The 14,068-nt window shown below is 36.7% G+C and overlaps 2 protein-coding genes across 2 annotated transcripts; both read left to right on the plus strand.

Moving 5' to 3' along the window:
- Positions 1-1,096, plus strand: LOC134679484 (flightin). Its single transcript, XM_063538415.1, has 3 exons — positions 1-160; positions 266-451; positions 570-1,096. The coding sequence occupies exons 2-3, from the start codon at positions 285-287 to the stop codon at positions 871-873; spliced, it is 471 nt and encodes a 156-aa protein (XP_063394485.1). The 5' UTR covers positions 1-160; positions 266-284; the 3' UTR covers positions 874-1,096.
- A 1,820-nt stretch (positions 1,097-2,916) lies between these two features.
- On the plus strand, positions 2,917-8,497 carry LOC134679103 (uncharacterized). The gene is made up of 3 exons (XM_063537947.1): positions 2,917-3,124; positions 5,026-5,103; positions 7,614-8,497. The coding sequence occupies exons 1-3, from the start codon at positions 3,109-3,111 to the stop codon at positions 8,495-8,497; spliced, it is 978 nt and encodes a 325-aa protein (XP_063394017.1). The 5' UTR covers positions 2,917-3,108.
- The last annotated feature ends 5,571 nt before the right edge of the window (positions 8,498-14,068 follow it).

The raw sequence follows: 14,068 nt of genomic DNA on the forward strand, positions 1-14,068 counted from the left end.
ACAGAACATCATTGGCAGCAACATCACGCACACAGCGCTTGCGACAGTCAGGTGGGGGCGCAAACAGATAAATCGGGAGGCTGCGAGAGCCATCGCGGACGCCGGCACCAGTCGTAGATAAGCGATCACCCGATCCACACGCTTCTCCAATCCCAGTTAGGTCCGTGACCTCTGTGCCTTATATTTCACAACAACACTTGTGTATCAATCAAATATTAGTGCATTGTGTGCATTTGTATTAACGTCTAGTGGTTTTTATACGCAGAAACCCACCACCTTGCAAAATGTGGGACGACGCTGATATCGAAGAATCCGCAGCGCCCGAGCCCCCGCCAGAAGAGGCTCCCGCCGAGGCCGCCGAGGAGGCCAAGCCCGAGGAAGCCGAGCCGCCGGCACCGGAGCCCGTCGTCGTAACAGAGCCTAAGAGACTAATATTCAAACACTGGGTCAGGTGAGATGACACGTGTGCTTCAGCAAACAATTCATATTGAAAGAAAAGGACTGCGCGACAAGGCCCAATCTGTCTGTAGTCGATTTTTTTTTTCTTAAGGCTTTCTTTTTCCTTTCAGACCCAAGTTCCTGCAATACAATTACATGTACGACTACCGACATAACTACTACGATGATGTGATCAACTACCTGGACCGACGGAACAAGGGCATAGTGACAGAGAAACCGCGCGCGCAGACGTGGGGCGAGCGTGCGCTGCGCACCTATATCGCAAAGGACGCCAGCTACCGCGCGCGCCAGGCCAGCCGCGACACCGCGCTGCTGCGCGCCGTCTCCACGGGCGCGCGCTTCCACCGCTACCACACCAAGTCCATAATCTCGAGGAAGTATTCTAAACTCGGCTTTAACACCGTCTCCATCTAGCTTCGCTCTAACACCTTCGCTTGGCCTCGCTCCGCGGACTCGTCCCCGGCTCCCGCGTGACCTTTGTGGTACTGTTACAGGATTTCCTTGTCGTGACGGAGCGGCACAAGAACCCGCGCGAGCGGTGCAACCAACCTCTAGAGTAACCAATCTCCGCTCGGAAGCTGTCCGCATTCCTATCTCTAATATGTCTCTAAATAAGGCAATAAATATTTAAGTTTTATTGTCGTTTTTATTAAACCTTTGCTTGCGTTTGGTGTTAACTATGGTGGGTTCAAATTCAGTGAAAAGTAAACAAATTGCTTATTCCATCGTCAGCTCATAATACATTTTAAACAACTGCTATGCCTTGCTAGAGTATAGTATTTTTACAGATGTGTAATAAATATTTACATTTTCAGAATTATGTAAATTTTTTATATTTATTTCTAGCAATGCAAGGCGATGTTACTTTAAAATAAAAGTTAGTGCTATGCGATATCAGCATGTGTACTACCTGTCTATTAAAAAATAAAAGTGGCAGCAGTGGTTGATGTTAATGATTTGATAGTGTTGATACTTATTTTAAATAATGCAAAAACAGAATGGGTTGATATTGTAAAGATCACGACCTGCCTGAAAGCCATTTAGTGCATAATCAGAAAAATTATAAATATTTCAGACAAAAAGTTTATATCTAATTTGAATAACAGTTGAAAACTACAATAACATAGAAAAAAAACTGCCATTTATTAAAATGTGCCACAATTTTCTTCACCTGATTCATTAACATTCCAATCAACATAATCAGTCTACTGTAGGGTAAGTATATATAAAGTACTTACGCTTGTCTTGTATCTTGTGGGCTTCATGTGGCTACCACATTATGACCCCTTTAGGTATGAGAAAACACGTTGGCTAGTCATTCTAATAAGTCTATTGAAGCACAAGTAAATTATTGCGTTATCAATGACTTATGAATGAAGTTATGCAGCTGTGTGTAGGTACATTCGAAATAATGCAGAAAATTAGTTTCCCAAACGACTTCACTTTTTTCTGCGTATTAGAAATTTGAAGCCACGTAAATAAAAAAAAAGTAAATGAGAACGAAGGACAATGCACAGTGGGCCGTAGATTGAGAGGTACCAGTTTCACCAAAATGTTTGTACGTCAGCAACAGATGGAGCTAGACATAAATGTGTTCCACGATCCCTGTGATAGGTAAGTTTAGATAGTTCTGCCAACATGTTCGATGGACGTACTTCTATAGTGTATACAACATTATTTGCGGTATTTGACGTCTGTCACTCACAACAGCAATACTACGTAAAATGTCTTGCACATCGAAATCACAAAGCAAAACAACTGCACTGCAAACGTTTACGTTCTACGTCTTTTTTTTTTAATTTTAGGGTTGGCCGGTCACCATCGTTATGAATCGGTAGTCGTCTAAGTAAATCGATATGAATTTTTCATTTTTCTTTTAATAAAAGTAAGGAAAAGGTGGATAATTAACTGTAAATATGGATATATTTATCGTCACCTAACAGACAACAAATTTCACACAGAAATAACATAAATAAACTTTAAAATAGATCCCCATTTAGTTTAGATTTTGACGATGGGTGCGACCTACTCGGTCGGTGTATCAAATGCATTTACCTTGCGGGAAAACCATATAATTCTAGCTTTATTTAAATCACAAATAAAAATTCATTATACGTCACAATTCGATACCTCAGTCTACGTGCCATCCAATCGTAATCGCTTGCTGTGACAATCGATTTGGGTTAGTTACATCTCTATATACGTCAGTCACAATGTGTCAAATAACGCAAATAATATTGCATACAGTATAGTTGTATCTAGATAGAGGTTAAGTTTTAGGGTATCTAAGTATTCATGGTTGTAATTAATTATAACTGACAGAAACTAATAGGTTACCTAACACTCAATACACATACATAAATTATTTGCGTAAAATAATATAAAAAAATATACAATAATATGAAATTAATATATTGTATCGGCCTGTTGTTAAATTACGTACACGTTACAACGATCATTAATCAAAATGACAGTTTAACAAAAGACAATCGAACAAAGTAAAATGACACTAGATTCAGTCGTCCAATGTCACATCTGTATGACACATCCACTCAACGCCCGTAACTCAAATTCTCAATGTCGAGGTATCTAAAATAACTTATCTTTGACAGTTCAGTGAATGTAATCATTTGGAAGTCCGCCAAGACTATGGGATACCTAGCAGGTAAAGTAGGCAATCGGCCAAATTGAAGATAATTAAATGTTACAATGACCAACGAAGCCTAGACATCGATTAGGTGGATGTTCAAAAATAGAATTTACTTACGATACCAGCTCAAAAATACTGTCGCTGCATTCTGTTCTTCAATTGGCTCTTTTAACTTTTTTTATACAACCTTTTCACTTGGGTTTTCATTACAATTGATTAAGAAGTTTAAGAACTAAGAACTACTAACTTATTGTCACAATGCGTTAGAAATTTATTGACTTTATTGTGATCAACAATAGACGCAAAGAAAATGTATGTGTAATTCATAAATAAGCACAATTTGTTAAGTAAGTATAGTACTCCAGACAAGCCTCGCCATCATTCCATTTGCAAATAGCCGAGTGATCGATCGGTTTTAATAGAGAACAATAATATTAATGGGCCCATTTTGGCGCCTTCTCGCGGTCGCTCACGGCGAGGGAGTTGAAAGTAATTACCTTAAAAGTTTTACTACATTAACGAAAAATCGTAATACAAAACAATGAAACTAAACAGCGAAATAAATACACTTAATTTGAAGATTTATTGTACAGAAGAAAACCTACAACCTACATAAGCGTTAATTTAACACGTACTTGATAAAAAAAATACAGGCCTACAAGAAATTGAAAAAATTAAATAAAATGTAACTTAAAGTGAATTATATTGGAAACACATGTTGTCTTTAGGTATATAACAATAAAATGTTAGTGTCATTAATGTAAACCTGATTTTTATTAAGATACATACATATTAAATGCCTCTATGTTTAATGAGTTCTTTTTTTAAGAATAAATACCTAAGCATTAAAATTAATAACGCAAAACGTAGGTATAATATGTATTTAGTGCAGCTCAGGTAATAACATAGGTACAACTTGTTTTAAAGGCAGTTGTCCAACATTCCAAGTTGGCAGATAGTGATCTGTTTTAATCAATAAATATTAATCAATAAATTTTATCAATAAACTGTTTAAATGCCGGGTAAGTATTACATAATATACAACTATATATTGATACCGCAATAAGGCATCGATGCTCAATTATTGACTATCTAAATAGGTACTTTTAATATTTTGGTCTAAGTGGGTGGTCTAATTAAATTATTGTGAAATTTTGAGGTTACTTGAATATCCGTTATGTTATACATTGCGTCAACGTTAACTGTCAAAAAGCAAACGTATATAGGATGCAATGCACTTATGCGGCAGAATGAGATGAACGTATGGAATTTTGCATCGTGTGCTAGTAGTTGTGCTACCCGTTAAAGCTCAGCCGCGGCCACAATAAAATTTCTACAATTTCACAGTTCATAGTTCTCTAAACAAGTATTTTCTAAATTATTGTTGGCAAGTTCAGTATAAACAGAGATGCGCATGAGTTATGTCACCACACTTGAATTTATTAACATTCCCTCACTCTCTGGGCCACGGTCTTGGGCGACTATTTTTACCTCGCACCCAGCGAGACAATTGTAAACTCTTTCGCCAAATGGAAAGACGTTGGAGTCAGTGACAGACATAAATTAATGTACCTACATAAATATCACCCAACGATACGCTACGCCGGGCCGCCTCAGAAGCGCATGACCAACGGAAACTAATTACCTACGTATTGAACATCTGTTAACTAACAATTGTCCAAGATACGAGTATACGATGTCGTAACTAAAAACAACGTAGGTAATAAAAAATACCTACTAACTTTTCCATTATTCCACATGAAACTTGTTGCGAAAATAAATTGCACGAATTATATTGCCATATCCATAATCGGACTCGAGCTATTTGTAAGTTATAATGTTTTTTTTATTTACAAATATGGCATTTGGTTTCCTAGTTATTCGTATGGCTTTAATATTGATATTATTATTCCAAGGACAAGGATCGGATGCTGACTCTGCTGCCGACGCCACAGATGGAGAATTGTATCTCAAAAAATTGCATAACAAAGAAAGTGAGTTAAATTCATACAAAGATATATCTGAACAAATGTACCTTTAACCACTGTGGTACGTCACAATTGGGATTGAGCTCCATACTCGAGTATACACAATTAGATACAGTACCTACACTTAACAATTACTTAATAACAATTGCTGTTATTTAAAAAAATGTGAGATCTTAAAGTAGGTTAGGTTTGGCTTGGCCAGGTTTTATCAGAATTACAATATATATAAAATGATTGATATAATGAAAACTGGCCAAGTCAAATCTAACCTACTTTAAGAACTCACATTTTTTTAAATAACAGCAATTGTTATAGGTATCCAATAAAGCAAAGAAATAGAGTTTAATACTTGTTTATAGTGTTATTTTGTTCCTATAAATACATATTTGGATTTTGCATAGAACTTGGCAGTGGCACTCATTTAGATCTCCATTCTTTTTGCGGCGAGCCCCACAGCCATGCATAATTTTTGTATTGAACTTGGCTCTCCTTTTTTACATTTATGTTTTTGGTGGGTTTAGTATACATATAAACATACTTTATCAAACATGAAATTTTTTGAAGTGAAAACTTCTTTAGCGGCGCTGGGCACTTTTTGACGTGGGGAAAAAATGATATACTCGAGACAGCGTAACACGATCACGTGACCGTAACGTTTATCTAAACGCCAGTGGCCATCTGGCCACTTATTTAGATGGCATTTAAATCAATAAAAAATAACTCAATGACATTACATGAAAAAGGTTCTAATCTTGTACGGGTTGACATACGGGGATCTCACAGTTACATTCTAACTTTAAATCACTCAAATATAATTCAATAAAGCTACATCTTGATGAAATCGCTAATAAAAATAAGCTCTAGTACTGGTGAATAAAACTCAAAATATCATGACCAAATATATTTAGATGCGAGGTCTGCAAGGTAACTTTACAATTTCTATTCGAATTTTAAACAATTAACGCTACAAATTTGAATTTCGAATTTTAAACAAGCTCACTGACCAGCAATTACGGAACTAAAGTTTTTCAATAGAAAGGAGGATGGGTCAATTATACATAGTGCTGCAGACATTTTGGACTAGTCATTGAGTTTTCACTTCTGTCGGCACTCCCGGAGTGCAACCCGTTGTTTTTTTAATAGAAATATATTTAAGTAGTTTTTTTTTTCAAATTTTTTATTGTTGGTACTAACTTTTATAGTCGACTGTGCTGTTCTGTGTGTGTGCTGTGCTGTGTGTTGTGTTGTGTGCTTTTGAGCGCAAAAGCCAAATATTTAATACTAATCGATTCTAACAAACTACGCAATTAAGTTGCGCTGTTTTATCATGCACAGTGTTCCATCATCAGATCACCTCGACAGTATCATAATATTGCATTGTCATCCAACTTCCATATGTAAGGCAGTCGCTTTCGTAAAAACTAGTGCCTACGCCAATTCTTGTGATAAGTTACACAAGCGGACCCTAGGCTCCTATGAGCCGTGGCAAATGCCGGGACAATGCGAGGAAAAAGAAAGACCCAACTTACATATAATTATGTATGTGAAGTTTGAGCTCAATTGAATAATGGAAAGTGGGTCTAATTTAACTTGCAAGATTTGACCCGACCCGAGCATACATACATAGGTACCTAAATACATACAAATATTGCAAGTTAAATAAAAACTTGTAAAAATATCAATTCAATCTGCCGTCTGTTTACTTAGTTTTAATTATATTATATGTATTTAAATTAATTATATTATATATTCTTATAATTATTATATGTAGGCACCTACGGCTTCTGCCCGCAAATTCTAAATAATAAAGTCCACTCCCCTTTTTAACCGACTTCCAAATCTCAAAGGAGGTCCCGCTTTAGTCAAAATCCAGTTCTAATGATGGGATCCATGAGGAATAGAGGGAATTCCTCAAATCTTAAAGGTCCGGGCTGTTATCTGAACCTGAACCCGGACCAGGTACAGACAGAGGTCCAAATCTAGGTCCTGGTCCACGTCCAGGTCAAGAACCAGGTCCGGGTTCAGGTTCAGATAACAGCCCGGACCTTTAAGATTTGAGGAATTCCCTCTATTCCTCATGGATCCCATCATTAGAACTGGATTTTGACAAAAGCGGGACCTCCTTTGACATTTGGAAATCGGTTAAAAAGGGGAGTGGACTTTATTATTTAGAATTTGCGGGCAGAAGCCGTAGGTGAACCTGAACCCGGACCTGGTCCTTGACCTGGACGTGGACCAGGACCTGGATCTGGACCTCTGTCTGGACCTGGTCCTGGACCTAGTTCTGGACCCGGACTCGGACACGGACCCGGATCTTGAAACCGATTCGGTTGAGAAGTCGGTTTTTTTCTATTAAAGGTTATTAAAGTACAATTTCTCAGGTAAAAACTATCCTATGTCCATACCAAATTTCATTTATGTCGGTTCAGCGATTATGGCGATAAGAGGTGACAAACAGACACTTGCGCATTTATAAACCTGAAAACTACTTATCCCATTCCAATATTGATTTTTAGACATTGCCTCAAGCCCCGCATACCTTTTATTTACTGCACCGTATAAAATCTGTGAGGGAGGATGTAACTACGGTAATGACACTAATTTTGCAATGGCGTTCCCTTTATTTATTGGAAATTACCGAAAACGTGGTTATGGAGAAATTTATCCAAATGATACCAGAAGTCCTGATGAGACCTTTCGTAAGACTAGATCCACCAGGCCTCCCTTTACGACCTGCTCTCCCGAGAAACCAACGCCTTACCCTAATACCAAAAGTACTATGTATCCGGGATACAGAGTATCCGTCGCAAACACTAAAAGCACCGGTTACCCGGGCTACACGGGATACAGCGAATCCATCGCAGACACTCAGAGCACTGGATACCCGGGATACAGACAATCCATCGCAGACACTCAAAGCACTGGATACCCGGGATACAAAGAATACAGAGACACTCAAAGCACTGGCTACCCGGGTTACAAAGAATACAGAGACACTCAAAGCACTGGCTACCCGGGATACAAAGAATACAGAGACACTCAAAGCACCAGGTACCCGGGCTACGATGGTTATGACTTGAGAAGAACTGTAAGAAAATCTCGGGCCAGATATTATCCGGAACATGAATCATTTAGAAAGACCCAAGGTCTATATTTTTCTGGGAACAGTATAGCAGGTAACATTATTCCTAGAAGATCCGATCTAAAGATGCAACGACCCAAGAGTTCGAATATCCGAAGAAATGTTCCTATGGAACCCGTACAAATATGGTGGTCACAACTTATACCAGGGCCCCGAGCTTATATCAAGCCTGAGAACTTGAACCATGAAGAACTAAAGAAGATAAAACATAATGAGTTATCACCGTTTGGAATAATGCCCGTCTTGCCTATAACGTGAGAAAAATTAGAGGGAGTTTAATTGCCAGCTAACTTAACAGTACCATCTTTATAATTATCTAATTGATTTAATATAAGTAGTAAAAGTTAATAATACGTCTGTTTTATTTGTTCTGAGTAGATACCTACTAATAATTAAAAAAAATAATAGAAATGTTGATTTTATTAGCAATACTAAACTTCAGATTTAGAATTGCCTACTTTCTATGATATGATATGATATTTTTTTCCCCCTTTTTGGACAGATCATCATGTCGGCGATTTTACTGAATTTGTTTAAAATCAATTTAATATTCGCTGAACAACTGCCGTGGGACAGGTGGATGTTAGAAAAATTTGCCCCGGAACCGGGAATATCGAGACGTCACATGACTGGGAAAGTCGACAATATACCATATAAAGCTCCTAATTTTAAGTGTGAATGTCCACCAAATAAAGGTTGGTATAAATTTGCTCTGTCGGTTGACCCGTTTGTAACACAATTTAGATACCTCATCATAATCTAATTCAATTCATTCCCCACAAACTGTCCTAATTTAGTTGTTTAGCCGTATGTCATAAAAAAAACTGGTCAAGTGCGAGTCGGACTCGCCTTTCAAGGGTTCCGTACATCACATAATTTTCAACATTTTTTTGTACGTGAAACGTCTTGAAAAACCCGAATGGGTCAATCAAAAACCAGATGTAACATGAAGTTTTCTGGCGTGGTCGCTTATATCTTTACATCTCTGAAGATTAAATGCCGAACAATAGTACAAGTGTCCAAATGCGTAGAGCTGAAAACAGTGAAAACTCGAGCGTCCGACGGGTCGCGCTTCCTACAACTTCCGAAAGTGTTTTAAAAGCGAAGGCCGAAGAGAGATAATACCTACAGGATGGCCAAAAATAAAAGTGTATTTCCGTAGCCAGGGAGGTTTTGGGAATATACTGAGCGACTTTTAGTATGGGACCAACCCCGAAATCGCGAAAAAAGAAGTATCCTCCCATAGAAGACGGACCAGCCTAAATGTATGAAACAGTCAAATTTTTCCTCGCGATTTCAGGGTTGCACGTTGGCAACGGGAATACACTTAGTTTATTTTTTAGCCATCCTGCATACCTAGTGCATTTTCAGTACAGTCAGCAACAGAAGTTGCTAAGCGGGTGAGTGGTTTAAAATGATCTGGACGCGACTTTATAGTTAAGACCATAAGAGCATGTCAAGGTAATTTTGAACAACTTCTGCTGTTGACTGTACTACAAGTACCATTGCGGCTATGTGCCAGTTACAGCCTAGTCGCATTTTTTGTCTTCAGTCCGACTCACGCTTGAAGCTAAAGGAACGCCACTTTGGGACGCTTCGGGCCTTCGGCCTTATGCGGATATCGGCCTATGGCCTTCGCAATAGCTGTCTACATCACGTTTCACTTAAACCATTGCGGCTGTGTCCCTAAAAAAACGTTAACCGCATTTATGTTCTTAAATCCGACTCACGCTTGACTCTAGATTTCTAATAGGTTTTCCTGTCATCTTTAGGTAAAGGACTATTTTGTGTATTTTTTTCAGAATTTTAGACCCAGTAGTTTCGGAGATAGAGGGGGGGAATGGTCATTTTTTGTCTATTTTCTTGAATAACTTCTAAAATTTTTATCCTAAATTTATAACAAAAATATATTTGAGATTCCCAAAATGAGCTCTTTCGTTTGATATGTAACACGATATAGTTTTCAAAACTTTGTTTTTTAATTTTATCGTTTACCCCCCAAAAGTAGCCCCTATGTTTAAAATTCATTTGTTGACGTTACATATCCGTCTTTGGGTCACAGACTTACATATGTGTACCAAATTTCAACTTAATTGGTCTGGTAGTTTCGGAGCAAATTGGCTGTGACAGACGGACAGACGGACAGACAGACGCACGAGTGATCCTATAAGGGTTCCGTTTTTTCCTTTTGAGGTACGGAACCCTAAATATGGATAATAAATTACTTTAATATGTGACTAAAGTATCTGATGAATTAAACTACATATACCTACATTAAAATAACTATAATTAAGTATCCTTTTAACCGAGGTGGTTATGTGCTATGGTGGCTAGGGACTGGTTGAAGGCTGTAAGACCCTGATTTGTATTATGTAAAGTTAGTCAAAATGTAATTAATCTACATACAAACTACTTTTACATCTACGGGAAAATCACCAGCAGTACACGTTCAGTCGTGGATATTATGAGAGCTAATGTTAGGGACACACTAATAAACTTCCTGCTCTTTGATGTAGGTATTATTTTTATACTTTTCTGTATCCTTTATAAATTACTAGTATAATTTAAATAGATTAAATTCAAATCTTATTAAACTTCACTTTATTACAATGTCAAAGCAAATTATAATCGTAAGTATTAAACATTTAATGTCTCTACAGAATGCAGCTTAGATTTCGAAATCGATGATGAAGCACTAGACTTTTTAAAACTCCGTGGCCTTGTGAAAAAGCACGAAGCAGCACAATTGAAACAACACATGTCAATTGGGAAAAAGAAAACTATCCGTAAATACATTAATAGCAGAAGAGCTGATGGTGGTGTACCGCGAGAGGAGTGCTGTTGCCCGCCAATGAGTCGTGCAATGTGATAACGATTTCCTACCTTTCCTTTAAGAATATTGTATAACATTAAACATTTCATTAATTTGTGTTTCAATTTCTTCACCTCCATCCAGATTAGTAACAAAAATATTATAATCTTTTTTAACAAACTTTGATTTATATAATCATTAAAAACATTTAGATTACAATAGATTAAACATACAAATTATAAACTAAAATAAACCTAAGAATGAGTAAAACTAACTTAACAAATAAAATATTGCCTCCCACTCTGATTGTGTCCCGGATCAAATGTGCCAAATTTTATATTCATTAATTTTATACCTTTGCCTAAATCCCTTGCAGCTTATTGACATTTTTTAACAGTCAAAACCAATATATTACTTTGCTAATCCGCGAAAAGATAACGTGCTAGTCAATCAGTGCTAACCCGTTATACTTGCGTATGTTTTACATGCAATGAATGTTCCCACCCTCCCACCGCAAAAATAAATACGCAAGTAAATATAATATTTTTGCGGTGGGAGGGTGGCAACATTAATAATATGGATTTCCGCAAAGTAACGCCTGATTCTATTCACTATTTTCTAACAGCATCTGTAGGTAAATCGACAAGTTTAAATCTGTTCGCTTATCAAAACTTAACGACTGCAACTCTTTTTATACCATCGGTTAACGACTACAATTTTTATACGATCGGTTAACGACTACAATTTTTATACGATTGGTTAACGACTACATTTTTATACGATCGGTTGCAAAACTCTATTGCATATTTGCTATTCGCATTCGGCATTGGTAAGGTATGCCCATTTACATTACTCCGTGGATTTTTCATGTGAGTTAAAAATGCGATTAGATCAGATAATTTTGTGTACAAGTCATATTATCTTGTCATTGTATGTTGAGGCAAACCCTACACTTTCCGTCAAAACTGTCACTGATGGAAAAGTATACGTTAAGAGTATAATAGATGGGGAAAGTGAGTAATCGATACATACGATTTGAATTATATAATTATTATTCGACTCTATATTTTATATATGTCTGCTGTGTATAAACAATAAATACACACAACTTAAATAATATGAACCAAATAATTAAAAAAAACCGTACTGAATTATTACCGTTTATTACGCCTATTATGAACAGTCACCAAAATAGCTTAGCTCCTAATAAATACAAATTGCTATGCAGGGAGCCACCTTTACTCTGCAGGTACATTCGAAAACATCAGAGACAAATAGCTAACTTAAAGTTATACGTCTGTTAAATTTATATAAATAAAATAAAATAGTAATTAAATAAAATCTTATTTTGTTTGTTTCGAATGCCTGCCTTGCCTACCAATTGATAGGACTACATCAAAACTTAGGTACCTTGTACATAAGTATGTAGCATATTATGAACTACACACACTATGGGAAGTAGCGTCTATATGTATATGCGCGGCTTTAAACTTCAAATAAAAATAAAAATTTTGCTCTGTGGGATAACATTTAAGAGTACCTAACTTCAACAATAAATGTTTTTCGTAGGTAATTAATTCATACATACATACTCATTTACACATACACACATGAACACTTTCAGTTACTTATAAGTCTTATAACCAATGATCGTACATTTTCCAGCATTTTTGGTGCAGCAGAGTGGTGTTAACGGAATTGGTATAGATAATTGCAACTGAAATGGTAAATTAAGGTTAATATTAACGTAATTAACGCTAATTAATCATTAGGGTTGAAATTATTTATACCAATTCCGTTAACACCACTCCGCTGCACCAATAATGCTGGAAAATGTACGATGTCTGTTTATAACTTACTAAGACCTTTTTACCGACTTAAGTCCTTTTGTACTCAGATGGATTAGTGATTTAATAAAAATTCTTAGTGTTAATTTTAATGTGGCTTTAATAATAATTTGTATTTCGCTGAAATCCCCACGTCACAGGCTATAAGCCTAGTGTGGGGATCACTGTACTGCCCCTCTACTCTGTTTAGGCACTGGTCCCACCACGAGCTAGTAAGCTATGAGCTATCGGCTATAAACACGAACAAAAGATAAGCACTCCCGTGTAAATAAAAGAGACACGGCGATATTTATAGCTCACCGCTGGGCGAGTAACTATAAATATCGCCGTGTCTCTTTTATTTACACGGGAGTGCTCTCATAGCTTACTAGCTCGCGGTGGGAACAGTGCCTTAGTTATGAATTAAATATATTTTGAATTTTGAATTTGAAATATACGTCAAATACACCGCCGTTAATAACCGATCATTTTTGGTGGCGCCAAGCGCCAAATAATATTATTATAATATGTTATACCGGGTGTGGCCTGTAATATGAGCAAAAAATTAAACTGTAGGCTGTACTCCTCATACTGACCAACATTTGTTCAGTGACTTTTAAAAATAACTTGTGGTTTGATTTTTAATACACTTTAAAGTTTATTCTAAGACGCAATGTATTGCGAATTTTGTTATGTTTAAGGCGTGACAAGCAACGTCAATCACAATGATATGGCGTGGCGATGGCGTCCATTGATGATAATATTTATTTTGTATGAAAAATAGGGAGTCTAAATAATTCATAATTTTTAAAAGTTGTTGAACAGAAGTGTCACCGTTTGAGGAGTACAATCTATGTTTTAATTATTTGCTCATGTTAAAGGTCACACCCGGTATTTAACAGAAGTAATATAATTAATTTAATTATATAGTAAAAGTATTATTTTCCAGGTCCTAAACAGCACTTCGAATTGTACAATAATACTTTGTTATGGACGAAAATAAGTAATTCGCAAGCGCAAAAAGAAGCATTACGGAAAATGTATTATAGTATTATTCAAGTTGATACTAAATACGCACCTCATATGTATTCGAGGAGAATCAAGAGAGCTGATAACAGAAGCATTTGCCCACAAAAAACTCTCGTTGAACCTGCTTTCATTACCGACAGACGATTCAGAAAAATGACTGAA

The sequence above is a fragment of the Cydia fagiglandana genome, chromosome Z (assembly GCF_963556715.1).
Source record: "Cydia fagiglandana chromosome Z, ilCydFagi1.1, whole genome shotgun sequence".
NCBI lineage: Eukaryota > Metazoa > Arthropoda > Insecta > Lepidoptera > Tortricidae > Cydia > Cydia fagiglandana.